The following is a 27,900-nucleotide window of genomic DNA, read 5'->3' on the forward strand; positions in this document are numbered from 1 at the left end:
ATCTAAACGTTGAGAATGGTGAGTTGGTGATGCATGGTCAAGGGGCTGTGGCTTGTTGAATTTGCGAGATATCTCGGTTGACGGCGACCAAGCTTCGAGCTTGGGTACGGGTAATACCAGGTAGCACTTCGTTTGAAACCATCATCACATCATAGCCCTCAAGGATGTAAGCTTTGGGAACCCGAGTTTTGGGAACTCATATTTGTGCGACCATTTATTTTCTCGATTCATCTCAGTTCACACTCTTGTCACGTACATTCCCTGGTGGCATCAACTCGCTCTCGAGAATGTCCCCGTCTCTTCACCGTCAGTCGGTTACGTTCAGATGCGAGGGAAGCCGCGATAAGATGAAACCGAACAGAAACCCCCGGGCCAAATATAAGCATGACTAGCTATATCGAGAATCGTATGCCGGGAAGGCTGATTGGAGGGTCCTCCCCCCACGTTGACCTGAACAACGACGCGACATTATACGTGAAGCCATTCTATGTCCTTCTCGCAGTTGATTCGTACTAGCCATTGGGCTATTGGACGCCACAGTCATTACATATTACTACAATGTCGCCTCACCATAAGCTTATTTTAGTTCAATTTCTTGAATCGGAGATGCTGCATCGATTCCGTGCGGTGTTCCGTATTCACAATTCAGGAATCAGGACTCTGGTCAGGACGGAAACCAGAGCATGGGGGTAGTTCGGACGGCAGCTTTACTGGGTACATGCGGCTGTCTGTGCTACGTCGGCGGATGTCATCGGGCGCAATGATGCTCTTCCGATATCGCCATTCGCCAATTCCACGTTCCTGATTGTGGACGTTGATTGTCTACCAGCAGCCGATCGAATCACGCAACCTTCCTATAGGGCATAGGCTTATATACCTACCTTACATTTCCTAATGTCGATCCTTCTACGATGCGATCGATCGCCGGGCTCAGAAAGGCAGTGATATGCCATCTTAATGCCCGGGAGCGACTAGAAAGGTGAAGGATGACAATGCTACGATCTTGCTACTCCGTACTAGCGTATTCTACCCTATTCCGTCGACATCCCGTCGTTGCGGGCGAGTCATGGACAAACGTTTCGATTGGACGGGGGAATCGGGAAGCGCGGGAACCAATCTGGGAGGGTCGTCCCGCGGCTGTGGAACGTACCCTGTTTTCCTTTGACTAGCGCAGCCATTAGCGCAACAATTGGGCTTGGCATATCAAGGATCCTTAAGTTCTTGAACCCTCCAATTCAGTGTTACCTGTCACCCAGCCAGTCACCAGCTGCAAAACTCACCAACTTCAATTGTTCAGAACACCCTTTTCAGATTATCCCCCCTCATTCTGCCTTTTGCCACTTTGTCTGATTCAGGTAACTCTCAGTGCTGATCCATTCTCTTCTCACGAAAACAAAGTCTTTGAACGATTCAGTCACTATCTCACTAACAAAATCGCGCTGCAAACGATCGCGATGGGCATGATGCGGGTCGGTGGAGCGATATCAGACCAGATTCACTTGATCGCCTTGTGGAAGGCCAGGGGTCTCGATTTGAGGTGGGAGGTGGTTATCGGAGAGATCTGTCGAATGTGGATCGCTAGGTCGAAATGGAGCACTGCTATGGTGAGCACCCATCCTGCGTAGGCATGCAACGCCACCAAAGTCGGCAATTATTTGTTATACTATGTACAAATCTGTATCCTTCTTTACTTTTGAAAAAAAGTTATATCCTAACGGTCAGTAACTTGGCAAAATACGGAGTCTCTTCTTCCGAAACATCCGTCAAGAATTTCAAATTGCCTTCAAGAACGCCTGGAGAAAAGTTGAATAATGCAAGTGGCTTTTGTTGATAATGACCCTGACTGTCCTGCATTCCTGCAACATTAATACTGGGTAAGCATACAAACACAGCAAGGTAACCCGAACCCTGGTTCCGGGCGCAAAAGGTCCGTGTCGGGGTCAACGATGACCAGACGTCCACTTCAGAGTCCAGACTCAACAACCAGTCTCAAATCTCACTGTCTCAGAGGCTCAGGCTATTTGAGCAGCATGTAGTGAAAAACTGAAAATGTGGCGTTCCCACGCTGTGGCTTAAGTGATAGAAAGGAGCAAAATGGAGGGATGAGCCGATGAAGCGACCTTCCAGTCCCCATTGCGGTAGAAGCGGGAAAGTGTGGGTAAAGACTCTATGGGCGGGCGTGGGATGGAATCACCTAACCCCCGGCCTCTCGTGATGTGATTGGCGTTCGAGTCCCAGCACACCGACTTACATACTACGTAGAAGGGCCCGTACCCCTAATGTGGACCTGACAGGCATCCCCTGTCTAAATCCAATTGGCCAATAAGAGACGGTTAATCCCTGCCAGTTATTCCAACGTACTGCATGCCTCTATCAAAACATGAGTCTTTGCGATATGAGATTCCCTGTTCCATGTTCAATGTAATGCAGACGGGGGAGTTGGCGTTTTTCGCCTGATGGCCCGAAACTCCTGCTGGGTTTCAACCGTTCCATCCATGTGTGGTCGGGAGGGAGTTGGACTGGTTCCAGACATGCCTTGAATCTGACAATCGGTTCTGTTACGTGAGAGGATGTCTCGTCTGGAGCCTGGACCGCGAGATCAATTGTTAACGGTCCGCCGTAGGTAGGCGTGTGGCGGCCAACAGGCAAGTACCCTCTCGAATGCGGTCCGGGGAGCAGCTTTCATTCTCGATCTCCGAGTCAGTCCCTCCCTCCAGTACCGTCTTCATGGAAGCTGGGAATGGAGCTCCCTGCACATCTTGCAGACCTTCTCTCCCTTCTCCCCCGCCTTTAACTCTTAACTGTCTTTCTTCCTTCAAGGCATCAATTTTCTCTTCCTTCTTGTTGCGCTCACTCACTTGCGCATTCACTGTCAATTCTCCTAAAGCCCCCCCTCAGTTGCCTGGTGCAAGCTTTCATCATGGAGTCTGAAAAGGAAGTCATTCCTGTGGTCACGGCCGTAGACTCGGAAGTCGTCGACAATCCAAACCTACCGACCGTGAAGAAGGGAACAAAGGATGACCAACGAGACATGTTCCGTATGGGTAAAGTCCAGGAGATGAGAGTATGTGCTGTCCAGCATGGTATTACCAGCATAATACTGACAAGGCGATCAGCGTAACTTCCAACTCATCACCATATTCGGTTTCTCCATGATTCTCATGGCGACTTGGGAAGTCGCGCTCGGGTATGCATTTTCCAAGAATGATCGGCATTCTTCCACGCGGAAACCTTGTGCTGACCGGATCATCCAGTGTCTCAACCTTGGGTCTTATGAATGGTGGGACAGCAGGTATGGTATGGATGTTCTTCATCGTCTGGTGGGGTTTCATTGCCATCAACACCTCGATGGCTGAGATGGCCTCAATGTAGGTCATTATAGCTCCTAAGTCCGGATTGCAAACTCTAACAGACAATAGGGCACCAACCTCTGGTGGGCAATACCACTGGGTGTCGGAGTTCGCCCCTCGACAGCACCAGAAGTTCCTAAGTTATATGATTGGTGAGCAATACTTCCTTCAAATTATAGTAGCGATGGGTATTAACTATACCAAGGCTGGCTTTGCGTCCTCGCCTGGCAAGCATCATCGGCTGCCACGGCATTTATTGCAGGATCCCAAATCCAGGGTCTTGTGATCCTGAACTACCCTAACTACACTCCCGAGAACTGGCACGGAACGCTGATGGTTTTTGCCGTCTCTGCCTTCGCCGTCCTCTTCAACACAGTCCTCGCCAAGAAACTCCCGCTTATCGAGGGCACCATCCTCGTCATCCACATCCTCGGATTCTTCGCCATCCTTATCCCTCTTTGGGTCCTGGGTCCGCGTGGTGACCCTAAGGTTGTCTTCTCCGACTTCCAGGCCTTCACTGGGTGGTCTCCCGCCGCTGGTACGCTCGTTGGGGTCCTTCCAGCCATCCTCCCATTGCTTGGCGCCGATGCCTGCGTGCACATGTCTGAGGAGCTTCGCGATGCGTCCGCCTCTCTGCCAAAGTCCATGATCTGGACAACCGTCTCCAACGGTGCCCTTGGTTTCATTATGCTCGCCACGTTCGCCATGACGCTCGGTGACATTGAAACAGTTATCAACTCGCCAACAAAAAACGCCTTCATTGAGGTCTTCTTCAACGTCACCAAGAGCTACAAGGCCACCAACGCCATGTCTTCTCTCATAATCTTCATGCAGATCTTCTGCAATCTCTCCATCGTCGCGACCGCCTCTCGTCAGCTCTTCGCTTTCGCTCGTGACGGAGGTGTGCCGTTTGCCTCGTACTTCGCTTATGTAAGTACCTCCATATATTTCTGACTCTTCATTTCCACAAACCTGCTAACACGCCATCCTAGATTCCCCAGGGCTGGGACATCCCTGTTAACTCGGTCATCCTCTCCTTCGTCAGCACCTGCCTCCTCTCGCTCATCAACCTGGGCAGTCCAGTCGCCTTCAACTCCATTTCCTCCATCTCCACCGGTGCTCTGCTCTCCTCCTACGCCGTATCCATCGGCCTGATCGCCTTCAAGCGCATCCGGGGCGAGCCTCTCCTCCCCAGCAAGTTCACCCTCGGCAAGTTCGGGCTGCCGCTCAACATTATCAGCATCCTATTCTTGCTATTCTTGTTCCTCATGAGCTTTTTCCCGAGCTTCCCGAGCCCGGATGCTGAGACTTTCAATTGGGGCGTTTTGGTCTATGTCGTCATCGTCCTATTTTCGCTCGTATATTATTACTGGAGGGGACGTCATGTGTATGTTGGTCCCGTAGAGTACGTTAGGAAGATAGAGTAGGAGGGGTTTTATAAAACGCCTGGGAGGAAAAGTCTGCATCTCCTTAGCGAGTTTATAGATTCGCATCTGACCGCATTTCGGCATCCACTCATTTGGGAAATAGACGCTTCTGGTGGCGTCCTCCAGCAATTGACTCCGAGATCCTATGCCTATTTGAGATGTACATTTAGAAATCGCCAATGTATAGCAGCTCCTGGCTCTGTCAGTTGTGGCTTCATATCCTTTGTACCGGCGGCGAGATATCAATTGTAGAACGACACATTCAACGTTGACTAGGTAGAGGATGTTTTTAGCCCACATCTCGATAGAACCACTCTAACGTAGTATGTCCGTTGTAGCAACTTTGCCACTCTCCAAACTTCATTGGTAGTATCGTAACACAGTCGAACAGATTGGGTCCTCGGGAAAAACGGACGCGTCGGGGGTCTTTCCAGTCCGCCGTACGGTATTGGAAGAGACAGACACCTTGTGGCCTCAGGCATAATACTATGTACATCCACCAGCCCTGGTCCACGCGACTATCTCAAGTCCACTGACAATGTAGATTAGTCAGCTAATTCCCCACATAGGCCGACCGATGTTGGCCCGAAAGGTGCAGGAATCAGTCAATCAATCAATGAAGTCCACGGATACAACATGACTTTGACGTCTGGTGCAGTGGAAGCATGTTGCAAGAAGTGGAGGGACTAGACAGCAGTAAATCGAATCGCCTAGATTTGGGCCATGTGACTGTGGAAAACAGATGCTCCAGGGTGAATAACGGACTCTGTTTATGCTACATCGCCATCCTTTGCAAATATGCCCCCAGCCGACGGTCCATATTCTGTGCGACTGGTGAATACGAATTGACCACTCGGTAGAGCCAGCCTCGCACCGTGAATTATGGTTTATTGATTTTCTCGATAACTTTCTCGTATTTGGCGTGTTTTCCGCAATTGTGTTCACTTTCAGCGACCTGAGCCACTTTTGTCTGCCCTCTGAAGTTAGAGAATGACCGTCATGGCTTTGGGTGATGTGTCGACGGCTGGGCAGGGCCAGATACGGACTCGCAGCTATCAGATGGAGATGTTCGAACGAAGTATGAAGGGGAATGTCATAGTTGCAGTGAGTATTGTTGATGGTTAGTCGGGACACCGCTTACCGATTCAGATGGATACGGGGAGCGGCAAGACGCACATGTTCGGCTTCATTAGCTTTAAACCAGCTTTCGATTAACATCCTAACATAAATAGAGCATTATTACGAATCATGGCAGAGCTGGAACGGTGTGGTCCAGATAAAGTAAGTTGATATGCTCTGGTCATTGGTTCCTGGCTGATCGGAAACATCAGCTACTTTGGTTCCTTGCACCAGGAGTCGCCCTCTGCAATCAGCAGTTTAAAACCATCTCCAGCCAACTCCCGTCCGTAAGGATGAGAGTTCTTGTTGGCTCAGATAACGTTGACCGATGGAGTGAACAACGTATTTGGGACGCTGCGTTGCAAGGGGTACGAGTCGTCTTCTCGACTCATGCCGTCCTCGCAGATGCTTTGAGCCATGGATTTATAAAGATGGCACAGTTGGCTCTGCTCGTATTCGATGAAGGTACATTCAAGTTCGTATAGAGAGCTGACATCATGCTCACGATCCATAGCCCATCATTGCACGAAGCAGCATCCAGCAAACAAGATCATGAGAGACTTCTACCATCCAGCGAAGGCTTCGAAGGCCTCCAATTCTGTTCCACATATCCTTGGACTGTCTGCAAGCCCCGTGGCGAAATCAAATATCAACGACCTTGGAACAATAGAGGCGAATCTCGATGCTGTTAGTGTTACTCCTCGCATCAACCGTCAAGAGTTGCTCAAGCATGTCCATCAGCCAAAGGCCATAAAGCTGGAATACGAACATGCTTTACGGAAACTTTGTGCCTTACAGAGCCCTGCGTATTGCGCCCTCATGAAGTTGTGTGATGTATTTTCCCCTCTTGATGAGCTCGGAAAGCAGCTAGAAACATTCTCTCGGAAAGCAACGCATATATATGATGAGCTCGGGCCGTGGGGAGCTGAATACTTCATTCTAGAGTCAGTCGCAGTATTGAAGAAAGGAGGCGAGATGGATAGTTTTGGATACGCTTTCAGTTCTGGAGGTCAGGACCTCAGAGCGCATCTTCTGGCCAAGCTCGCTCCGATCGTCCACTCTAGCAAACCAGAAGACGCGACGAAGATGGATGACCTGCCCATCTCGCCAAAGGTTGAGCTTCTCATCTCGTTCCTTGCCAAGCAAGATCCCGAAGTGTGTGCCGGTCTGATCTTCGTGGAGCAGCGCGCTGTAGTTTACGTCTTGTCCCGACTCTTATCTATTCATCCACAGACAAGATCACGCTTCCGATGCGCTACGTTCGTTGGCGAATCTAGCTGGGGCAAGCGTAAACTCAAGTTGAATGAACTCGTTGATATCAAGGCGCAAAAGGAGACGCTATTAGAGTTTCGGACAGGAGTGAAAAATTTGGTCGTCGCTACGAAAGCGATGGAGGAAGGCATTGATATCAGTGCATGTAACTTGGTGGTTGGCTTTGATCCCCCCAAAACCCTGAAATCATTCATTCAGTGTCGAGGAAGAGCAAGGCATGAGGAGTCAAGCTACATAATCATGCTTGCTAAGGGCGATTCACGAGCTAAAGCGGATAAATGGGAGGCTCTCGAGGAAGAGCTCATTCGAATCTACCAGAATGAAGCCAGAATGCAGCAAGAGCTCGCTGCTATCGAGGAGATTGATGAGAAAATAGATTACAAGCTCAAAGCCCCGTCAACTGGGTGAGTTTTCAACCGTATTCAACTGCTAAAAGCTAATTCCTCGGCAGTGCGATGCTCACAGCCAATTCAATGATTGCGCATGTCCATCATTTCTGCAACCTACTTCCTAAAGAACCATATGTGGACTACAAGCCCGAGTTCACCTTCCATGAGGACACCTCGCACCTCATCACAGCTACTCTAACGCTTCCCAACGGCGTCAACGCCGCAGTGCGTACAACAGTGGGGAAGAAAGCATGGCGTACCGAGCGTGCGGCGATGAAAGATGCTGCGTTCCACGCATATGAAAAGCTCTACAAAGCAGATCTCTTGAACGAAAATCTTCTGCCTCTCCCGCACGGGTGGCATCTAACTCAACATGATCAGGAAGAGCAAGATCGTCCTGCAGTGTTGGACGTTTCTCCACAGCTGGATCCGTGGATTGACCTCGCAGAGGCGTGGCAATCCCCCGATTTCCATGAGGCGCGAATCTCGATCCTGGACCAGACCTCGAACCAGGAGTTGCGAATGGTATTGATAACTCCATCTGCGATTCCAGAGATACCAAGATTTGACCTATACTGGAATCCCCAATCTACACTTACTGCTGGCATCGCTAGTAAGGGTCGGATAGGCCGACTAGAGAAAGATCCAAGGCAACTACTTTCATTCAGGGAGGCTACGAATGCTTGTCATGCTGCTGCTAGGCGAAGCGACGTATCACACGAATACTCGGACTACATCGCGCTCTTTGCTCCAGATATGACGCAGACACAGCTCAGCACGTGGCTACCTCTATGCCGGGGGTCTAGAAACGCAATTGACGTTTATAGAACCGGCGCCGGTAACCCTGACGGGATTGTTACAGTTGCTGCGAAAGGATATGCGAGGTATATCCCCATCCGATGGATTGTTTCCTCTGCCAGTGCCTCTGAAAGTGGACCATCGGAAGAATCGATCGAGATTGATTGCCGGAGGCTCCCCAAACGCCAAAACTTTTTGTTGCCCGAGCATAACTGGAAAAGCCAGGCTATAAATCCAGGCCTGCAGGAGCGGAAAATCCGGATGTTCTCTGCTCACGAATGCACCATGGACACAATTCCCTTCGTTTACGCCCAATTCGGACTTTTCATACCTGCAATTCTGCAACATATTGAAGTGTACTCTGTGGCAGAGCGCGTTCGCACAACCGTGCTAAAATCAATTCCTTTCCAGGGCCTAGAGCACATTGTTGCTGCAATCACCGCCCCTTCGAAGCGATGGACCTCGAACTATCAGCGCCTTGAATTTATTGGAGATACGGTGCTCAAATACACTGTCTCTATCCAGCTATACACGGATCATCCTACGTGGCCAGAAGGATATCTCTCGTCGAAACGAGACTCGCTAGTCTCAAATTCGAGACTTCTGAAGGCAGCGAAGGCCAAAGGATTGGAGAGATTCATTATGACCGAGCAGTTCAAAGGCGGGAAGTTCTCTCCACTCCGTGTTTCGGAAGCACTCGATCCTATGAAGGCAAAGGAGGGCAGGACAGTGTCCACGAAAGTCATCGCGGACGTTGTAGAGGCACTTATTGGCGCTGCATATGTCGAATTTCAGCATGATGAGGCACGAAAATGTATCAACCTTTTCTTACCGGAAATCCGCGCGAAGGCCCCGATCCTGAAAAGACCAGGCGTTCCAGTTTCACCCGGATCTCATAGCCATCTCAACGAAATTGAAGCTCTCATCGGCTATTCATTCCTCGACAGGTCAATTTTACTTGAAGCTGTTACTCATCCAGCGGGCAGCACGGATGCTCACACCGAGTCGTATCAGCGGCTGGAGTACCTTGGTGACGCGGTATTGGATATGGTCGTAGTCTCTATCCTCGAAACGCACGAACCAGATCTTTCGGAATCCGAAATGACACTCTGCAAGCACGCACTTGTGAATGGCGACTTCTTAGGGTTTCTTTGTTTAGAAACTACCTTGGAACGTGACAAGATCGATATTATCGAGCACACGCGTGGCAACTTCATGGAGAATCGGAGCACAGATCGAATTCAGCTTTGCATGTACATGCGACATCGTTCAAAACAAGTCTGGGAGGCACAGGCTGCCTGCTCTGACAGGCACCTCCATCTTCGAAAGGAGATCAAGCGAGCTTTGGAGTCGGGTTCTTCATTTCCGTGGGTGCTGCTGGAAAGGTTAAGGCCAGACAAGTTCTTCTCCGATATCATTGAGAGCATCATTGGTGCCATATTTGTCGACTCCTCTGGAGACCTTGGCCTTGTTCGGCAGTTCGTCGAGAAGATCGGGCTGATGAATTACACGAACCGACTCATGAAGGAGAAAGTGGATGTTCTTCATCCCAAAACCGCTCTACATCTTATGCGGCCAAACGCAACGATTGACTTGGAAGTCAAACCGGACGAAGGGGAGACGTTGTTTTGCGAAGTCAGTGTTGGTGGCGCGAGGGTGTGTACGGTTAGGAATTGTTTGAATAAAGATGAAGCAAAAGCTGCTGGGGCTGAGCAAGCCTGCAAAATCCTGGCATCAGAGTCTATGGAAGGGATTCAGATGGCGAATGATGATGATGCCATCGCGGGGGCAGAATGAGTGGTGCAGATACGTGGGTTAGTTGGACACCAAATTTGCAGATAACCATTCGAGAGGAATACAGTACAACGTTGCGTCTCCTGCAATGCGTGGCTTTACTGCTCCCACAGCAATCCGTTCATAAATTGAAGCACTTCAATTGATCTAAGACTCCTCTATAGACGAATGCGATATGTCGCTTAGTCCGACCACCACCTATTCAATTTCATCAAGAAGTCGGAGTCGACATCGATGAAGCTCTGCCACAAATCAACCTTCTGTTCAATCTCCACGGCCTTGACTGAATGGCGACCACCGCTCTCTCCATGAACTTCCTGCAACTCTTCTCATCCTCGGCCAGGACCAAATCAATATTCCGCGTCCTGCTCCAAGTAAGGATCAAGATCGCAGCGCAATTTTTAGCCAGAGCATGATCTCTGCTTGTGCGACTTAATACACTTCACTGATAGCAAGAGCGTCCGTGGCACCACGAATGAGTCGTAGCATCCACTTCCACCGGTCTTGCGCCCCTTCCTCGAGGTCGGCTTGATGCCAACAATACTTGAATACTAAGGATGTGTTCTTAGGTGCTTAAATTAGTTGGTTGGGGAGGGAACAAACACTTCAGCCTTCGGATGTCCATCCAATCCATAAAGTCTTTCTGCATTTCAGCTTGTGTAGAAGGCAAATCCGGGGGGTCATTAAATGCCCCAACCTTTTTCATCAGAGGGTGATGACTTTCGAAACGTGTTCCTTCTCTCGTGCATTGTCAAGGTCTAGGGGCTTGCCTTCCCATGGAGCCCCTTTTATCAAAGCCTTATGCAAATGGCCGATATCCATGGCCGATATCCATGGCCATCACCTTCGAGCGCATCATGGATCCCAAACATTTCTCGTCGTCTCATGCATCCTCTCGCATCCGCTCCCAATCGTTTCATTCTGTCTTCTTCATCGGTCTCCCACTCCGACTCTTCCACGTCATCTGCGAGCAAGATGTCCTCGTAATCCTCGTCCATGTCAGCCTCCATAAACTGTTCCATCGGCATTCTACCGGTCTCGAGCTTGGTAAGCGCGTTTTGGACCCGGATAAATATTTTCGAATTTATCCCACCCTCTGCCTCGTCTGGAAAGAGGATTTGGTCTTCTTTCGCATCTGCCGCGTTATACAATCGACGTTTCTTGACCAGTTCTGCCGCTTCGGGGTGAGGGTCGAAAAGCTTGGGATTGGTGCGCATTTGCCATGTGATGACCGGCTGCCTCTCCAGATCTGGGAAGTCGTCGTCGGGACGTTTGTCCCTAACCCGGTGGGTGTTCGGATCCATTACCAATGATCTGAAAGAGGGACAAGAGTTTGTTTCTGAACATCGTCCATATCTTTGCAGCGGTATGCTTTGACCATGATGTTTTACCATATCAGCATTTGTTTAGTAGCAGTTTGGAAGAGTAGAGGAGGGTTGCCTCTAGCATCACCGATATCAGCTTCATGATGTTGTCGCCTGATGCAAGGTCCCAGAGATAGACATCGTAATGGTCGTTGAACCCCAATTCCCCCGGTCTGTACTCGTCCATCTCCTCAAAGAAGTCAAACCCCACGCTCTTCTTTTTTTCCATGTAGCTTTGGCCATCTGACCTGGGTCGGAAGCGGTTCGCATGAGCCACAACTGATCATCCAGCGGAACGATTAGGATCTTTCCCGTCTTTGCGTCCTGCACCAATAGGCAAGCGGCAAATGTCTCCACCGATAGATACTGGAGGATGTGCCGACTGGAAGGGTTGTCGCGGGGAATATGTCTGCGGATGATATTTCGGATTTCAATCCCTTGATTCTCTATTGGTCCTCCCCTCTTCCCGCCACTCTCTATGTTTGGTCAGGGCACTGGCGGGATTCAGTTCAAATTAAACAGCAAATCCCTGGACCGAGTTAGCGGATCGCCTTCCTAGAATTGTCAGAAGCGGTAATACATACAAAAGGAAGTAGAAATTCCGGTAGCCCGGATGTGAACCACTTTGTGACCCGCCTAGATGATAGGAAGTACTCCAGCATAGACAGCACTCCAGCATAGACACCATGATGACCTCGTGAAACTCGTCCCAACTGCGGTAGAGCTTGATCACTTCTCCCGATCCGCATTCCTGTTTCCTAGTCTTTGATAAACTCTCGGTAGAAGTTCGCGAAACCAAGGAATCCGCGTAGGCCTCGGAGAGTCTTTGGAGCTTCCCAATTCAAGATCGCCGTGACTTTCTCTGGATCCATAGAGATTCCCTTTCCGGCTTTAACAATGAAACCCATGTACTTGACTCGTTGGGTGTAGGACTCGCACTTCGTGATATACTGATGTCGACTTGTAGACCTACAGTCCTCAGGCGCTCTAAGACTACGCGGACTTGCTTCTTGTATTCTGCCAAGGAACCGTCCGTGCAGATCAGAATGTCGTCGATGTACACGGATACAAACCAGTCTAAAAACTCGCGTAACGTGTAATTGACGAAGCGTTGGAAAGTGCTCAGCGCTCCGGCTAGTCCAAAAGGCGTCACTAGGAACTTATAGAGTTTATAACGGGTTCAAAAGCTGTTTTCCACTCGTCTCCTTCGGCCACTCTGATCTTGTTAAAAGCTGCGATGATATCTAGTTTCGTAAACCATTTTGCTTCGCTTACTTAGCTCAGGGTTTCCTTAATCGGAGGCAACGGATAACGATCCTTCCTCGTCCTCTCGTTGAGACCTCGATAATCGAGGCAACTCGGAAGCCACCCCCTGGCTTCTTGACGAATAAGACAGGAGCCGCTACCAGAGAATGGCTGACTCGAATAAAACCTTTCTCGAGGAGCTCGGTCAAGGTTTTCCTTAGGACAAGTAACATTTCTCTCGACATAGAATAGAGCGGTCCCTATGGCGCTTCTACCTCTTTCCTATCTTAGTCCTTGAGTAGTTCGATCCGGTGGTTAACCCTAGGTCGGTAAGGGGGAAGTTTGTCTGCTTTTATTCGATCAAACACGTCTTTAAGGTCTATAAGATCCGGGGGAAGGTAATCTTCAATCTTGACTTCTTTCTTCCCTCGTAGGGCTTTCTTAATATCAGCCATTAACACTGCGAATACTCGAGTCGGTTCTCTCCTATACTTCTTTACGGCGTGCGCGAAGGACACTGATAAAATTTGCCTAATCCCTTTCGCGAAATCTCTAAGTTCGGGGGTATCTAGCTGCTTAACTAAAACCCTAGTTCGTTCGATGTATAAGGTTCATATTTCTGCGTTAGTATAGGCCGTTTATTCTTTAGCTATAGGGTGCCTAAGATTATCTGGTATTCTCCTACGATCTTGGGGATAATATAGAGGAAGATCTTCCTAGATAGCGTTCGTACTGATTAAGACCCTCTAACATCTAACGAATCTAGTATAGCATACTCCGTGTCATGGGCCCAAACCACGAAGGATTTGGTAAGCTGGTAACGCTGTTGAATTGCTAAAGAGAAAAGGAAAAGATCTCTCTCACTGTGATCTGCTATTTATTACATCTGTGAGCAAACGGTCTGTCGCATTTCGCGGGGAGGATGATTAAGCACGATCGCTGCTTAAGCTCAGTTACTGTAGAGTCATAACGCAAATTGGTATTAACGATTCCCATTTCCTTTAGAAAGGAGATCTAGCTAGTAAGCCAGATGAAGGTAACAAATACATAGGAGAAGACTGAAGAGTCCTGATTAGGCCTAGCCCAGGGGTAGGGGGGAGTGAAAGGAATGTTAAGTGGCAGTAGAAACCGACAGGGACATCTTGCGACACGGTCTACTTACATGTGTCTCTTATGCCTTAGGCCGCAAGGCCACAACACACAGACTGACAGTTGAAGCGCTAAAGACACTCTCATGCAGGGTTGTAGCCAACCTTTGCCGATGGCCAATCGGAATAATGACTGAAAGGGCTCTACACAAGGATATCGAAGATCTCACCGCCCTACGGAGTACAAGAAGCCAACTCCTTCAAGGTGACCATGCCACTTGTACCACCTTGATAACATTCAATCTCGTTTTCGAGCAAATTACAGGCATATTGTTGCACTCTCACTCCTTTTCCATTGAAGTCCTCTTTTCCAAACCATGGATATCCAATTAATGCCTGCTTCCATCGCCTCTGTGCGCGAAATGTGCGATTGTGGACGCCGCGCTTTTGCGGATGACGGGCTGCAGAATGCCATTTTCCCTCCTCATCTTCAAGATCCGGCAGACAAGAATGATAAGAACGAGTACTTGGAGCAGCGGATGAGAAAGCGCCTACAATCACCAAACTGGCAGTACGTGCTTGCCACAACTGTATCAAGTGAGGGCCATGCGCAGCTCGTTGGATTTGCTGGATGGGTTGTGCCCGTGCATGAGAACGAGTCGGAGCAAGAAAAAGCCAACAACCTCACCGGATTTGATGCCAAGCAGCGATCCCATGCAGGTGATGCTGAAGTCTATCCTAGAGGCATGGATATAGTCGCCTTCAAGCACGCGGCGGACGTGATAGAGAAGGCGAAGAAAGAGATCCTAGGAGAAGCTGAACAGCATAGAGTATGGTGTAAGTTACAATTACCCACGCTTACCGGAAAGCTTCTATTCGTGGGTGGTGGATTTGTATTAACTTGAAAAGCTCTCATGTCTTTAGCCGTGGACCCAGCGTTCAAGGGGAGAGGTATAGCGTCGAAGCTGGTGAAATGGGGAACGGACAGAGCGGACGGTGATGGACTGCCAGCCTACCTGGAGTCCACGCCGGCGGCAGTTGGCGTATATGAGAGACTTGGTTTCAAAGTGCAGAGGAGATTGAGCGTAATCAGAAACGACCAAAGCCATTTCTTCAGTGTTATGATGAGGGTTCCAGGTAGTAGTGTTGAGACGTAAGAGTCTTTAACTACAAGGTTAAGCTTTTCATACCTAAGATTACTACCACTGGGTGCCGTACATTTGCAAGAACCCAGCATCTCCAGCTGTTCAGTCTATACTAAGCCATTTTACACGAAATCATAGAGATCAGAGGCTTACCGAGTATCCTGGGCATCTCTTCCCGGTTCAACTTCGCCGACTTTCCAGTAGGCTATACCATGAATTTCGAGGTATATTCTTAAGATAGAATTAGACAATTTATCGTAATGTGGACAGAGTGAGCCTTGCTCGAAGTCTAGGTACCGATGGTATTTCTCGTCATGGAGTTTTTCTCGCAACCCAGACCCGCCAGAGATGCGCATTACTGCGGAAAAGGCATCAACTACTTCATGCCCTGTGGCCTAACTTATGATTCAGATTCCAGATTCAGACATTCGCGATCAAATGTCTATGGTTGTCGACTATCACGTCTTCTGTGTCTGCGGTAGTAAAATGCTTCGAGGGAAAATGCCGTTCTCAAAGCACAGGACCCGCCTATCCACGTTACAAGCACCCACAAACGTTTTGAAACACACCACCGTAGCCTGGTCGGCAATTTCAAGAACATGGACGGATAGGGCATCTTTATCGCCTCTTTATATCGCCGGCTGTGTCCGGACTAGGTTTCGCTGTTCCAGGGACTGATGCGAGTAACCAGTCCCTATTGCCATGTGGAATAGAATCACATCTGCTTCGACTGAATGTATCGGTGCAGCTGGACATCGTCGCTATCTGCTCCAGATGCCCCAGGAAGAACGGACCGATGACGATATCCCGTCCCAACCATATTCAGATTGGCCGGATGTTGGGGACGCTGCGTTCCAAGATTTTATCCGGGGGAGATGATTCTAGATCCTATGAGTCATGAGGCGACAGCTTGTCAGGCGTTGGAACTTGGAAAGCCCGAATTTGAAGACTCCACGCGTATCTACTAATATCTAGAATCTAGATAGGAGATGATTCGGCCCCGCAAAGGGATCCACAGCGTGGATCAAGGGGAATTCGCTAGAGGCGAGCCCAAAGGTCCGATGGTGACATCGTGAATTCTAGAATATTCTTGAATCACGACATTCGGCACGACATACTTACGAGGCAACAGGATTATTTTATCATGTGGAGCCTCAATCTATCGAAGGAATATGGAACAGGCGAACAGCCACCGGAAAAGTGGTTCATGCGGAGAGCAATATATTTAAGATTCGACCCCGTAGGAACATGGTTGTCTCCGGTTCGGAATCAGGCAAGCCGAGATCAAATCCACGCAAAAATTTCTTGTTGCAATCACGCCGGCTGTCACAGAAGATGTGAGCAATATTGGCATCTGGGGAAAGAGTCTCATGTTCATGCAGTGCTTCAGGGGTAGTCCGAGGCACAACATTAGTCTTGAGCTAATTTCGGGATTTATGGTGAGCTGACAGAGGCGGGAGTCTGACGGATACCGATGCAGTGGTGAGAAAGCGAATGCAGGAGGATATAGTCAGCGTGTCTATCGATAGATTCAATACACACCGTCGCCTCTGGTGAGATCAGTTCAGGAAACTTAAGCCAATAATACTGTGGTAGGCAACCCGAATTCCATTCCAGCGGGGTTGGACTGGACGAAAAATGCGGTCTAGGCAGGTTCGGGGAGTTAATGAGGGGCCAAGACAACCACTTACCACTCATCAGTCATCCGAAACAAAGGACTTCGTCAGAAGCAGAGTCGACACTCGAAAGGCGAAACAAAGGCTATTAGGTGGAACAGGCGAAACATATCCTCTCCATCGTGGCTGATTGGCGGTATTTGTACATTCATCTCAGCAGCTAAATTTCTAACACTGGATTGTGTGGGATGCACGACAGGATTGGCCCCAAAGGATGGAGAAGTAGAGAGGCTGAGCAGGAATGATTGCGTAACTCCAGCTACGCCAGACAGAAATACCGTGAACTGGTGAACAAAGGCGTCGGAGGGCAAGAAAGATTTCGGCTAAAATATTTCCAGTAGAAATTAAAAAGGGAATTCAATATTCATTCATCCGGGAATAATCACAGGTTAATATTGATCTCAATATCAGAAGATGAAGCAACTCAATCTGAAGTTCCTTTGGCGACACCACGGATGCACGGAGCCACGGACTGACGGACACAGTGCAACGTGCACGTGCCCAGAATCATGCTCAGGTAAGGGGAAGGGGGAAGGGGGGATGGTACAATCAGGAAGGCGGGCCGTGGGCTGATGTGGGCACTTTTATTGGCTCAGCTCTGTTCCACACGGGTTCGGCGGGCTACTTCGACCAGAGCCGCTCAGCACATAAAGGACACAGTTGCGCCTTCCCCAACTTCCTTTCGCCTTCCGTCCCCAAGCGAATCGGCCGTCTGGCCACCTGTTCTCTTTCACTCCTGTCTTCAACTCCGTCACTTATTCATCCACCCACGGATGGTGTCCTCTCTTTCACAATGGACATCCTCTCGACATCTTCGTCACTACATCTTCTATCCAACACCATCTCTAGTCCTATGACCACCGTCAAAATGGAAGATCTCGAGCAGCTGAATATGTCTACCGCATCCTCCCCCTCACCATCGCCATCCTCATGCACGTCTGACGTCAAGCCTTCCGTAAAGAAGAGGAAGTCATGGGGTCAACAACTCCCCGAGCCTAAGACCAACCTCCCACCGCGGAAACGAGCGAAGACAGAGGATGAGAAGGAACAGCGACGCATCGAGCGAGTCAAGAGAAATCGGCTCGCTGCTCACAACTCCCGGGAACGCAAGCGACTCGAGGTCGAGAAATTAGACACCGAGAAACAGAGACTCGAGAACGCTGTGGCCACCCTGCGTGAGCAGATGCGACATAAAGATGCCCTTCTCCAAGCCTATCAATCAATGCATGGGCCACTCGTCGGCGATGACTTCAAGTTCGCTCCATCCCTCACTGTCTCGGACATGGACGCGGCGTCGCCCAGTATCAACTCCCAGCACACGTCCATGTCCGTCCCATCATTATCCTCCGCCGCTCCATCGATCATCGACTCCCCCTCCACCCGGACATTCTCGCAACCCGCCACCCCGGCGACTCCCGCGCTCCCCATCGAGGCTGACTTGACACAACATTCTGCAGCAATGTTGTGCCCCGACCTGCAGTGTCAGTCAGCCTCGACGGAGGGCGCCGAGGAGCCGTCGACTCGGCCAACACCTTCGGCACCCTCACTTTCGCCGACGCACTGCGTTCAAATCATTTTGACGGTGCTGACGACCCTTCAATCCCTCTCGACATGGACTTCGATCTCTTCACTCATCCCGACACTTCCCACGACCTCTCCCTCAAAGCGACCATGGGCTCCTTCTTCACGGACGCGAGCGCCTCCCTTTTCGACAACATCCATCCCGCTTCTTCAAATCCTCTCCTTCCTCAGCCCCACGACCCCGACCATGTCTCCGCCTCCCTTTCTCCTGACGGCACTCCTGCTGCTCCGCTCCTCTCGCTCCCTGATGACCCTACTCTCGATTCCTTCTTCGACTTCACCGCTGACTCTGGCGCGCCGAACCCTGCGGCTCTCGATGCTGCGGGCTCGCTCTGCGACGGGTCCAGCGCGAACGCTGTCGAGACAGGAATCTGAGAGGGGGCTCACCAGGGCCGACGGAGTGGTGTTGGCGGGGGTGGCGCGGTGGTGGGAGCGATCACGGCACGGGGAGTCGGCGCAGTCAATTTTAAATCATGAACGGAGAACGAATCTAGGATGGGACAATCGGCGTTTAGAGCAACATGTTAAGGAGCAGGTGAGGAGGTTCGATGGACGATCGAGGAGGAGACGACGGGAGCAATTGAAGTTAAAGGGCGTCCGGGGAGTTTGGGTATCAAAATCCGAGTGATATGTATGATAGATGACGATATCCATCGTAGTAGCAGCGATCAATCCTTATGCTACTCTTCAACATCGTCCACATGCATTGAATATGGGATCGGGTTTGCTCCAAACTAATTGAAACTAGCGTATTCGTGTATCATTGAATACACATCCTGAACAAACGCATTGAAACAGGACTACCTTATCGCGGTTGTCAATACTAATTAATGTCGAGTTAAGTCATCTTGTGGTCTTCTCTCCCAGAGATTGTAGGAAATCGTGAACCATATTGGGGGTCCGTTATATTAACCTTAAATTTATGTTTTCCTCATGTTGGCGTTTGGCAGCTATTTCATTCTTATTAGTCTTAGTAGAAAAGGAGTTATTTGTCTCATCGCCTCATCGCCTCATACCGGTGGTTTTATATTAATATGAGCATAACGTAACAGTCTGGTAGACGGTGCCATGTTCGCCGGTACCTACGCTTTATTTCAGCCAGTTTTATTTCTCTTTTAGTATGGTTCACTACCAGTACCAGGGACTGTGTCAATCTCTATTTCCAGATCCAGCAGTGTGACGCGAAGCCCCTTTAGTTTTCTGGATTCATTCCAGTTCAAAGGTGGATACCTTTTCAGAAGTATGCAGCTCGCACTGAATTGACTGGTTGCTCCATGCTCGACCATCTTCGTCCTGCAATCCGCTGTTCCCCTAAAATGCCTGTTTAAATTTCCGGCTGCTCGATTTTCTTTTTCTAAGCACTCGATCCCTCCTCTGCAGCAGAACAAGTATTATATACATCTTTCGAACACCGTTTGCCATCATCCACTATAGAATACGAAATATCCGGAATAATCTAGGAATCATCATGAACCACCAGTTGCACGCAGAAAAAAGCATTTCCAAGTATTATCGTGTGTCATCGTTATAACAATGAACCAATAATTCCATGAATATGCTTCTCGCAGAATTACGGAGGCAAGTCAGCCTGGCCTCGCAGCTAACAGCATTCAGAAGAAACGTGACAAGAGGACCGGGCTGTCGCTGTCTCAGACCGAGTTCCACCACATCCGAGTGAAAGAGACTGCACAGTATCCTGATTAACAGCTACACAAAAGGCGTCAGTTGTCGCAGGCACATGACCCACAGAAGCAGACATCATCTGTTCTCGTTCGTAGCTAGCTAGTTACCATAGCTCGATCAATACATCAACATCCCCACATGGGTCTCGCAGAGAGGCCTGACGGGCGTATGAATCTCTCTCTCAATACATCGACACCCCCAGATATGACGACCGGGCTTTGCATTGATTTCACATCAGGCGGCACTACAAATCACCCAGACTACACACTAAATGAAGATATGCTTAGCAGTGCCGTCGCAAAGCAGGAGAACCCTGTTGAAAATCAGCATTTCTTGTCCAATCGAATAATCCGTTCAAGGGTAGGGCGAACCGAAGCTAGTTAGGAACAGTGGATCGTCCATGCCATCGCGTGGATTGCTGATTTTGGAAAAGGCCGCATAAGCGTTGAAGGAAGGGTGTAGGGTGGCTGCGTAGGAGAGGTAGAAGGCCGCTGTTGCATGTTAGCTCGATGATCTCAGGAAGCAAGATAAACAGCGCGACGATGGGGTTAACCAACCAAACCTACCGAACACCACGAACACAAAGGCGTTGCCGACGATCCACGGTTGAACGAGTTAGTCTTCCTGCTTCAAGAAACGCGTGGGCTACGGTTCAGACGTGCCTCGCCAATGCTGCCATCACGAGAAGCATTCCGCCAAAGAAGAAGTAGTTCCAGATGAGGGCTTCACCATGGCCCCCAGTCCCTCCCCAACCCATGAGAACGCAACTGAAAGGCGTGGGAGCCACCAGGAACCCTATCATGGCCCTATCAGCAATTATCGCGTCAGTGATCCACTGAGCCCTGGTGGTGGACTCGGACTTACAATGGCGTTGGGTTTCCGAATTTTATCCTCAGCTGGTCGTCCGCAGACATGTCTTTGTCAAGAGAGGTGCGGTCTGAGCTGGGCAGCGGTGGTGTCGGCGCCCTTTCTAGAGGGACAGGAGACCTTCCCCTGCCACCAGTGCCATCGGCTCGCAGAAACGGTCGGTTGATGCTCTTCGCCGGTAGATCAGCTGCAAAGTCCCTGATGTAGTCTGCCATCGCGGAGACTGTAAGCCTTTAGGAACTGGATTATTAAAAATATGTGCAAATAAGAAGGTAAAGCTGAAGATTTGTGAAGATATAAGAGAATGAGCGAGGGGGTAAGGGAATAGTGCAGCTGTAATAAATAGTGTGGAATGTTATGGTCCCGGGCCTGGGCCCTTGAGTATGGCTGATGCCACAGGGATGTGGCTAGTGGATGGCATGGAGGATTATCAAGGAGATAGTCATATGGGAGCTATGTGTTAGGACGGAGCTGTGTTAAGGAGCTGTGTTGAGCTGTGTTAGGATAGCAGAGAGAAGAGTTTATATCTCGCGCACATAGGCGCTGGGAGATTTCTTCCTTCTCTCTCTTCAGTTTAGATCAACGAAACTTGGTATTCGCAGATCTTGCGCATCCAGACCGTGTCATGGAATGACTAATGAATGATTTACTGTCTATTCCCCATCACAGAAGCCCATGTGTACCTACTTGATGTGCTTTCAGAGTTCGACTTATGGACATTGTGAATGGCGCCTCATATTTATATCGTACCGAACAGGATAGGCCGCTGATCCCCAGACAAGACGTAGAACCTGGACGGATAGTTTCGAGATGTGGGGTTCGGGTTGCTTTTATTAGCACAATACGTCTTACCTCCAGCCATAAATGGATCCAGAGCATGAGCGTCGCTAGGGCCATTCCTTGCGAAATTCATCCCCGGTCTTAGGATTTAATGACAGCTTTGTACACGAAAGACGGCGAGAAGACTCAGATGAAATACCTCGTGGGAGCAGGAAGGCCAAGATTCAAAGAGCATGGACAAAATGAAGAAGTAAGAGCATTCTCAAACGGGAGACGGAAGACGTGGACTGCGCGGGAAACACATCTCTTTATCGGTTGATTCGCTCCTCCTGACCCGATATACGGTGCTTCAATATCTACAGATTGTCAACGCTTCCAATGCCACATATCCAAATCTATCACACGGTCCATCGCGTAAGCTTCTCACTCATCGGTCATCAACTCATAAAACAGCAGATACACCTCCTTCTGCATCCCCAACACATCGCTAGTCTTACACTCCTTCACCTTCTCGTCGCTAATCCGCCACCATTTCGCGTCCCTCTTCTTCGCCTTCCGCTTCGCATGCGCGCTCGACAACCGCTGCGACGCGCTCCGCTGCGGCCGCTTCGCCGATTCGGGCGTCGCGGTGGCCGAGCGGCTCAAGATCGACCGTGACGTCGATGGTCTACCGGTTGCGCTGGTCTCCGACGACCCGGACTCGTCCGACACCAACTTCACCGACGGCATGTCTCGCGGGGTGGACGTCGGTGCGGGCCGTCGCAGCGCGGCGATCGATTCCCGCGACGACACGGACGAGAGAGACGGCGATTTCATCCTCTGAGGGACCGACCCGGGCGACAGCGGGCTGAGTGAGATCCCTGCGTCTTCTGCATCCTTCCCTTTCGAGGTGCCCGTCGTGTCCGAGTTCGTCGCTGGCAGCACGGCGCCGAGCTTGGGACTCTGCGCGACGCTTGGGAGCGCTGAGGAATGGGGGCTTCCGGCGTGGCTGAGGCTGGGGCTATGGGCGCGGCTATACGCGCCCTCGGCACCGAAGGTGACGGATGTACTAAAGGGGATGCTGGCGATCTGGCGGCGGAAGGATTCGTAGTGGCCACTGTTGTGGCCGCCCTTGTGGGTGACGACGGTGAGAAGGCGGTAGGTCTTAACGTCGAGGAGGGAGCCGAGGGACAGGGTTTCGGGGAAGTGGACCTTGGCGAGGTTTTTGGTGGAGGAGGCCATGCTGTAGATGGAGCGGGAGAGATGGATAGCGAGGATTTTGGGGTGGTGGGAGATTTGGGAGTGGCGTTGGATGCGGCGCTTCGGGGCGTGTTTGCGGTCGGGGAGGGGGACGTCGGGGGGTGGGTTCTCGGGGTCGGTGATGATGGCGTCGTTGAGACGGGAGATCTCTGAGGTAAGCGTGCTGTGTCGGGCGGACTCTGGATCCGTCCGCGACAGCTCGTGTTCTTTGATGGCAATCGCATGCTCTAATCGACACCGGTCGCATTTGTAGTCGTCGATGTTCTCCACTTTGAACATCCCATCGAAGCAGCGATTGAGCGTCGTAATGGAGGTTTGCGGGACGTTCAGCGTGAATATCACGAATTGCGACGCGGCGGGCTTCGGCTTGAACCCGCATGTCTGACACTCAATATGCGACTCCAGCTTCCCCTCGAACGGAAACCCGTCCTCGGCGACATCCTCAACCGTATCATCCTGCTCATTCTCCTCCGTAGCCTCTCCCTGCTTTGTTTCCCCGTCCGCCACGTCCGGATGAACCCCGATCTCCGGTACTTGTAAACCGAATCTCCGCGCCCTCGCCCTCGCCTTCCGACCCGCATGGTACTCATCGCGCAGCCTCTCCGTCACCAGCTGCAGAAACTCATGCGCATCCTGCTGCTGCCTGCTGATCCGCGACCGAAACCCATGCTCCAACGCCGCAATGAAGCCCTGCGCCGAGATCGTTTTCCGCGCGATTGGCCGTTCATTCAAATTATCCAGCACGTCCTTCAACGCATGCGTCACGATCCCCTGCCTCAGGCTTTCGAGCTTCGACAGGGTGATCTCCCGGCTCTTGAGGGTGGGTCCGGTGATCTCATCGGGCGTGGCGGAGTAGACGTCGATGCCGTCGAGCTTGCGGCGGTGGACTTCGCGGATGAGGTACTTGCGGAGGTCTGGGAGGCCGGCGAGCGCTTGGAGAATGGAGTTGATGAAGCAGTCGTTCGCGTAGTTGGTCAGGCCGACGGCGCCGCGTTTCTGGGAGCCGGGCTCTTCATGATCGAGGAAGAACGTGGGACCAAAGACGTAGACGAGCGTGATCGCAGCGAGGGACGCGCCGGCTGCATATGTAGCGATGGTAAGAGGTCGCTCCGGCATCGCCTCGATCCGCTCGCTGGGTAAAATACTCCTGTACAGATCCAACCACTACACTATAATTCTGTCATGAAGCTGTTGCGTGCTTCGGCATCTGCCTTCCCGGTAGATGCCGGATGCGCCGATGAGGATCTATGTATCAGGCGGCTTCCCGGGGTGATATCGAGTTGAAAGACAAGGTGAAAGGCGAAAGGAATAGCTGATGATGCCATCCATTACGAGGCAAGAAATCCAAATCGTCAAAGAAACGCATTATGGTTGCGATGGTATGGAGCCAGGAGGAACTCCGTGGTCCGGTAGTCGTCCCCTTACTAAGTTAGCACTTGTTACCTGTTGCCTGTTAGCAGCGATTGGTGTTTTGGTGTTGAATATTCCGTATGGTACGCCGCATTCGGCTTAGTTAAAGCTCCACTCTTGGCAGTTGGCTTCCATGTCCGTGACAATTGACAAGGTGTGAGAGATCTGAGCTCTTCAAGATTTAACCCGACATTGACCTTCACCAAATATCCGCTCAACACACGCGATTCCCGAACCACCAACTCTCAATTAAGTCCATGCCCCCATCATCATGACATCCATCCGGTCCACCAACCCCTTCCAGCGCTGCACGCGCTGCATCCACCTCCTCTCCACCACCACCACCACCTCCTCCCGCTCCCCAACTCCCACCCCCTTCCTCCCCATCACCCAAACCCGCACCAAACGCCGCTCGCGCGATGCCCAATTCGTCACCGTGAAGCTGCTGAAGCCGGTGGACGGGTTCGGTAACACGGGGACGATCCTGTCGGTGAAGCCAGGGTTCATGCGGAATATTTTGTATCCGAGACGGGCGGCGGACTATGTGCTGCGGGAGGAGGTGAAGCGGTTACGGGAGGAGGGAGTGAGGATTGCGAGGGATCATGAGTTTAATTTAGAGGGCTGGAGGGCGGTTAAGGATATAGCGGTGGAGGAGAGTGCCATAGAGAGTGAACCAGCGGAGATGAAAAAGAAGGCTTCGATTGAGCTGCTTTCGGTAGGTGGTTATCTACATTTGCGCAACGGATGGATGCTAATATGCAAACAGGCCGAACGATCCCACGAGCTCCTCACCCGATTCCTCCCCGCCCGTCTCACATTCATCCGCACGCCCATTCCCTCCACCTCCCCTTCCACCGAACCATCTCCCCCAACCGGACCCGGCACCCCGATCTACGGCTCTGTATCTACCACCGACGTCCTCGTCGCCATCATGGATGCCATCAAGCAGGACGAAGAAGCCTCGAAGGTCGTGCTGTCGCTGGACAACCTGCGCTTCGTGGACCGGGCGGCGGACGATGCGACGAAGGTGAAGCAGCTGGGGGAGTTTGTGGTGGAGGTTAATCTGAGGGGAGAAACGGAGGCGATTCGGAGGGTGGTGGTGGTGAGGAGTTCGGCGGGTGGGAAGGGAGAGACGGGACCGGTGGGTGGTTATGTTGGGAGTGAAGCATCGACGGCGGAAAAGAGGGTGGATTTGTGAAAAGCGGAAAGTCGAGCCTAGATTTCGGCGTTTGTATAGATGGTTACAAGACAGGGCGGTTTCTGACCCGTAATGGCCTTATAGAACGCCTATGTACAAGATTTTTGTATTATATTATAAGTTGCGGCATGGGCATCTATCGATCTAGATGGCACTCAAAAATTACGCAAGAGGCAAATTCTGCAACGGAGACGCGGTTCTTCATTTTGCTAAGAATACTTATCCGCCTAGTCTCCTGCGCTGCTGTGATCTGTCATCGCCGTATGAAGTCTGAAAGATCCATGATGCTATAATAAGACATGCTGGACAGCAAGTGAACGAGATCCCGACGCATCATCTGGCTATCCGCTCGTTCATCGACCCCTCCGTATCCACCGATGGCACGACGATCGTCGACCGAATAAACCAAGCAAGCAATTTTTTTTATCCATGATTCGCCCTGTTGTTGAAATTCCATGAACGGGTGGTAGGTAAACTGGCGAGTGGGGGAGTGGGGTTCGGTGAAGGTAGGGGTTCTAGATGAATAAGTCGTTGTCCTTCTCGAACGCAAGATGGACGCCTCCGAACTAGTGAAAGGGGTAGATAGAAGGGCAACGCAACGCAGCGCCAAAACAAAGATCAATGTTGGTGGTTGCAACAGCCGCTACATAAACCATCGCAACAAACGGCAAGCCATCACCTCCATCGGACGGGGCACCCAGGAGTCGCAGAGGGAGAGGCAAGAGAATCATAATCACCAGTAACGCCGCTCATATCCAGGCTCATATGCACGAGCCGGGCTCCTTGGTCGACGCCCCGGGGACGGCGGCCGGTCGTACGACGGACGCCCGTGCCCGTTCACGTATGGATCGGCATCGTAGCGTCGGGGCGGGGGCCCGCGCGGGTCGTACGCGTCGTCGGGGAACCGGCCGCGTGGAGGGTAGTCATCGACGGGCGGTCCGCGCATGCGGGGAGGGGAGCGGCCGCCGCCGTAGCGGTCCATGTAGTAGTCGCGAGGGGGCGACCGGCGGCGGTAGTCGTCGCGGCGGGGGCTGTAGCCGCGGGGTTGACGGCGGTAGTAGTCGTCTTCCCCGGGTGGGCCGCCGCCACGGCGCGGAGGGGAGCGGGATCGATGGCGTTCGCGAGGACGGTCCTGGGAGATGGTTAATGTGGACTGTGACAGGATCAGACGAGATAAACGGCACGATGCTTACGTCCACGGTGCAGCGAATGGTTACGCCTTTGAACTCGCGATTGTCCAGACCTTCGATGGCTTTGCGGAGGTCCGCGGCGGTTTCATATTCAACGGAACTGGGAGAGTTAACTCATGAAATTGAAGTGGAAAGGATTGAACTCACCCTTTGCCATCGCGGTCACGGCCTACCTCGGAGTAGACAACGTCAAGGCCAGATTGACGGGCGAAATCTTTAAGGTCCTGTGATCCTGGTGAGTCCGGTGCTATGCGCAGATGACATATCCGAGATGTTTTTCGCTCATATATCGTACACCTCCATAGGAAACGGAAACGGAATGGGGGCGGGGAAAGGAACAGTGGCCAATCCATCCAGGTTTAGGAACATTGCCGTAGCCCTCCGATCCCAGAGGAACCGAGGAGCCGAGCAAGTCAGGACTCAGCCACCCAGACAAGAGGGACAGGAACACAGGAGTGGGCAACTGGGCGACCATATCATCTCCCCACGGCGCGAGAATATCCGGAACAGCCCATTCGGAAACACATCCGAACCGGAGGAGAGGCCGGAAAAGACCGCTCCAGACGACCCAAGGAAAGGAGGAGGCGGCCAGACAGCGACCAATGAATGCGAACCAGGAACCAGAGTGTACAGTAGGAATTTAGCTAACCTGCCAGGACGTCTCGGCGGGGAGGTTCGCGATCGCCATGCGATGCGGCGTGCGACGGGGACGGGGAGCAGTACGCTCGTGAATGGCGTTTTCGTTGCGCGGCCGGGAGCCACGGGCGAATTGAACGACCAGGCGCTCGCCCATGAACTCGGAGCCATCTAGACGGTGTTAGGACCGCCATTGAGCGGCAGATCAGGTTGGAGGGCTTACGGAATGCTGTAACTTGTTAGATACGATCAAACAAGGTCGCGGCTTGGGTACTCACCAGGAACGACATCACGCGCATCCATGGGGTCCTTATACTCAATGAAGCCAAACCCATTCATGAGCTTGACCTCGACGATCTCTCCAGTTCCATGGGTCGCGAAGTGTTCTTCGAGAGTTTGCTTGGTCGCTAGAGCGGAAACAACGGATTAGCTGGGACCCTCCGGAGGCGTGGGAAAGAGATGTTCTGGCCGGGCATCCTCGCCGATCCAAACCATGTCCCCAACCATGTCGCATGGCGGCGACAGTGGCGAGGCCAGAAGCGCAGTTATCCTCCAGTTGGGTGAGGCATACCGTTCCGCGGGAGATTCCCGAGATACAGACGGGTCGCAGAGACCTGATCGGTGGCCATGTTGAAGGTGGGTGTCAAGG

At 51.4% G+C, this 27,900-nt stretch overlaps 12 protein-coding genes across 12 annotated transcripts; 7 read left to right on the forward strand and 5 right to left on the reverse strand.

Moving 5' to 3' along the window:
* Positions 1-2,813: 2,813 nt before the first annotated feature.
* Positions 2,814-5,130, forward strand: P152DRAFT_416164 (amino acid transporter). The gene is made up of 6 exons (XM_033677059.1): positions 2,814-3,064; positions 3,117-3,187; positions 3,255-3,368; positions 3,420-3,502; positions 3,556-4,280; positions 4,343-5,130. The coding sequence occupies exons 1-6, from the start codon at positions 2,921-2,923 to the stop codon at positions 4,775-4,777; spliced, it is 1,572 nt and encodes a 523-aa protein (XP_033534563.1). The 5' UTR covers positions 2,814-2,920; the 3' UTR covers positions 4,778-5,130.
* Positions 5,131-5,403: 273 nt separating this feature from the next.
* Positions 5,404-10,236, forward strand: P152DRAFT_481814 (ATP-dependent helicase dcl2). Its single transcript, XM_033681849.1, has 6 exons — positions 5,404-5,881; positions 5,927-5,955; positions 6,010-6,058; positions 6,109-6,361; positions 6,411-7,572; positions 7,620-10,236. Exons 1-6 carry the CDS (start codon positions 5,768-5,770, stop codon positions 10,150-10,152), a joined length of 4,140 nt encoding a protein of 1,379 aa, XP_033534564.1. The 5' UTR covers positions 5,404-5,767; the 3' UTR covers positions 10,153-10,236.
* A 641-nt stretch (positions 10,237-10,877) lies between these two features.
* P152DRAFT_513947 (uncharacterized protein) lies at positions 10,878-11,453 on the reverse strand (the record flags this gene model as incomplete). The annotated part of the gene is made up of 1 exon (XM_033682831.1): positions 10,878-11,453. The coding sequence occupies one exon, from the start codon at positions 11,451-11,453 to the stop codon at positions 10,941-10,943; it is 513 nt and encodes a 170-aa protein (XP_033534565.1). The 3' UTR covers positions 10,878-10,940.
* Positions 11,454-14,110: 2,657 nt separating this feature from the next.
* P152DRAFT_458113 (uncharacterized protein) lies at positions 14,111-15,158 on the forward strand. Its single transcript, XM_033679380.1, has one exon. It carries the CDS (start codon positions 14,224-14,226, stop codon positions 14,749-14,751), a length of 528 nt encoding a protein of 175 aa, XP_033534566.1. The 5' UTR covers positions 14,111-14,223; the 3' UTR covers positions 14,752-15,158.
* P152DRAFT_367512 (uncharacterized protein) lies at positions 14,767-14,934 on the forward strand (the record flags this gene model as incomplete). The annotated part of the gene is made up of 1 exon (XM_033675449.1): positions 14,767-14,934. A coding segment is annotated over one exon (168 nt), but the record flags the coding sequence as incomplete, so codon positions are not given.
* A 2,302-nt stretch (positions 15,159-17,460) lies between the features above and the next one.
* P152DRAFT_449035 (uncharacterized protein) lies at positions 17,461-18,623 on the forward strand (the record flags this gene model as incomplete). Its single annotated transcript, XM_033678087.1, has 2 exons — positions 17,461-17,993; positions 18,125-18,623. 2 exons carry the CDS (start codon positions 17,461-17,463, stop codon positions 18,621-18,623), a joined length of 1,032 nt encoding a protein of 343 aa, XP_033534568.1.
* A 1,960-nt stretch (positions 18,624-20,583) lies between these two features.
* P152DRAFT_395864 (uncharacterized protein) lies at positions 20,584-20,845 on the reverse strand (the record flags this gene model as incomplete). The annotated part of the gene is made up of 2 exons (XM_033676324.1): positions 20,584-20,737; positions 20,796-20,845. The coding sequence occupies 2 exons, from the start codon at positions 20,843-20,845 to the stop codon at positions 20,584-20,586; spliced, it is 204 nt and encodes a 67-aa protein (XP_033534569.1).
* Positions 20,846-21,553: 708 nt separating this feature from the next.
* On the reverse strand, positions 21,554-24,256 carry P152DRAFT_458116 (cysteine proteinase; the record flags this gene model as incomplete). Its single annotated transcript, XM_033679381.1, has 1 exon — positions 21,554-24,256. A coding segment is annotated over exon 1 (1,928 nt), but the record flags the coding sequence as incomplete, so codon positions are not given.
* Positions 24,033-24,414, forward strand: P152DRAFT_331165 (uncharacterized protein). The gene has a single exon (XM_033675267.1). It carries the CDS (start codon positions 24,133-24,135, stop codon positions 24,328-24,330), a length of 198 nt encoding a protein of 65 aa, XP_033534571.1. The 5' UTR covers positions 24,033-24,132; the 3' UTR covers positions 24,331-24,414.
* P152DRAFT_481820 (uncharacterized protein) lies at positions 24,414-25,886 on the forward strand. Its single transcript, XM_033681850.1, has 2 exons — positions 24,414-24,942; positions 24,994-25,886. Exons 1-2 carry the CDS (start codon positions 24,499-24,501, stop codon positions 25,423-25,425), a joined length of 876 nt encoding a protein of 291 aa, XP_033534572.1. The 5' UTR covers positions 24,414-24,498; the 3' UTR covers positions 25,426-25,886.
* On the reverse strand, positions 25,683-27,693 carry P152DRAFT_331355 (uncharacterized protein). Its single transcript, XM_033675269.1, has 7 exons — positions 27,475-27,693; positions 27,265-27,422; positions 26,763-26,839; positions 26,619-26,715; positions 26,515-26,557; positions 26,163-26,445; positions 25,683-25,940 (listed from the first exon to the last, which is right to left on the reverse strand). Coding segments are annotated over exons 2-7 (645 nt in total). The 5' UTR covers positions 27,409-27,422; positions 27,475-27,693; the 3' UTR covers positions 25,683-25,939.
* Positions 27,501-27,880, reverse strand: P152DRAFT_396399 (uncharacterized protein; the record flags this gene model as incomplete). The annotated part of the gene is made up of 2 exons (XM_033676352.1): positions 27,501-27,658; positions 27,823-27,880. 2 exons carry the CDS (start codon positions 27,878-27,880, stop codon positions 27,501-27,503), a joined length of 216 nt encoding a protein of 71 aa, XP_033534574.1.
* Positions 27,881-27,900: the final 20 nt, after the last annotated feature.

The sequence above is a fragment of the Eremomyces bilateralis genome (genome assembly GCF_010015585.1).
Source record: "Eremomyces bilateralis CBS 781.70 unplaced genomic scaffold P152scaffold_8, whole genome shotgun sequence".
NCBI lineage: Eukaryota > Fungi > Ascomycota > Dothideomycetes > Eremomycetales > Eremomycetaceae > Eremomyces > Eremomyces bilateralis.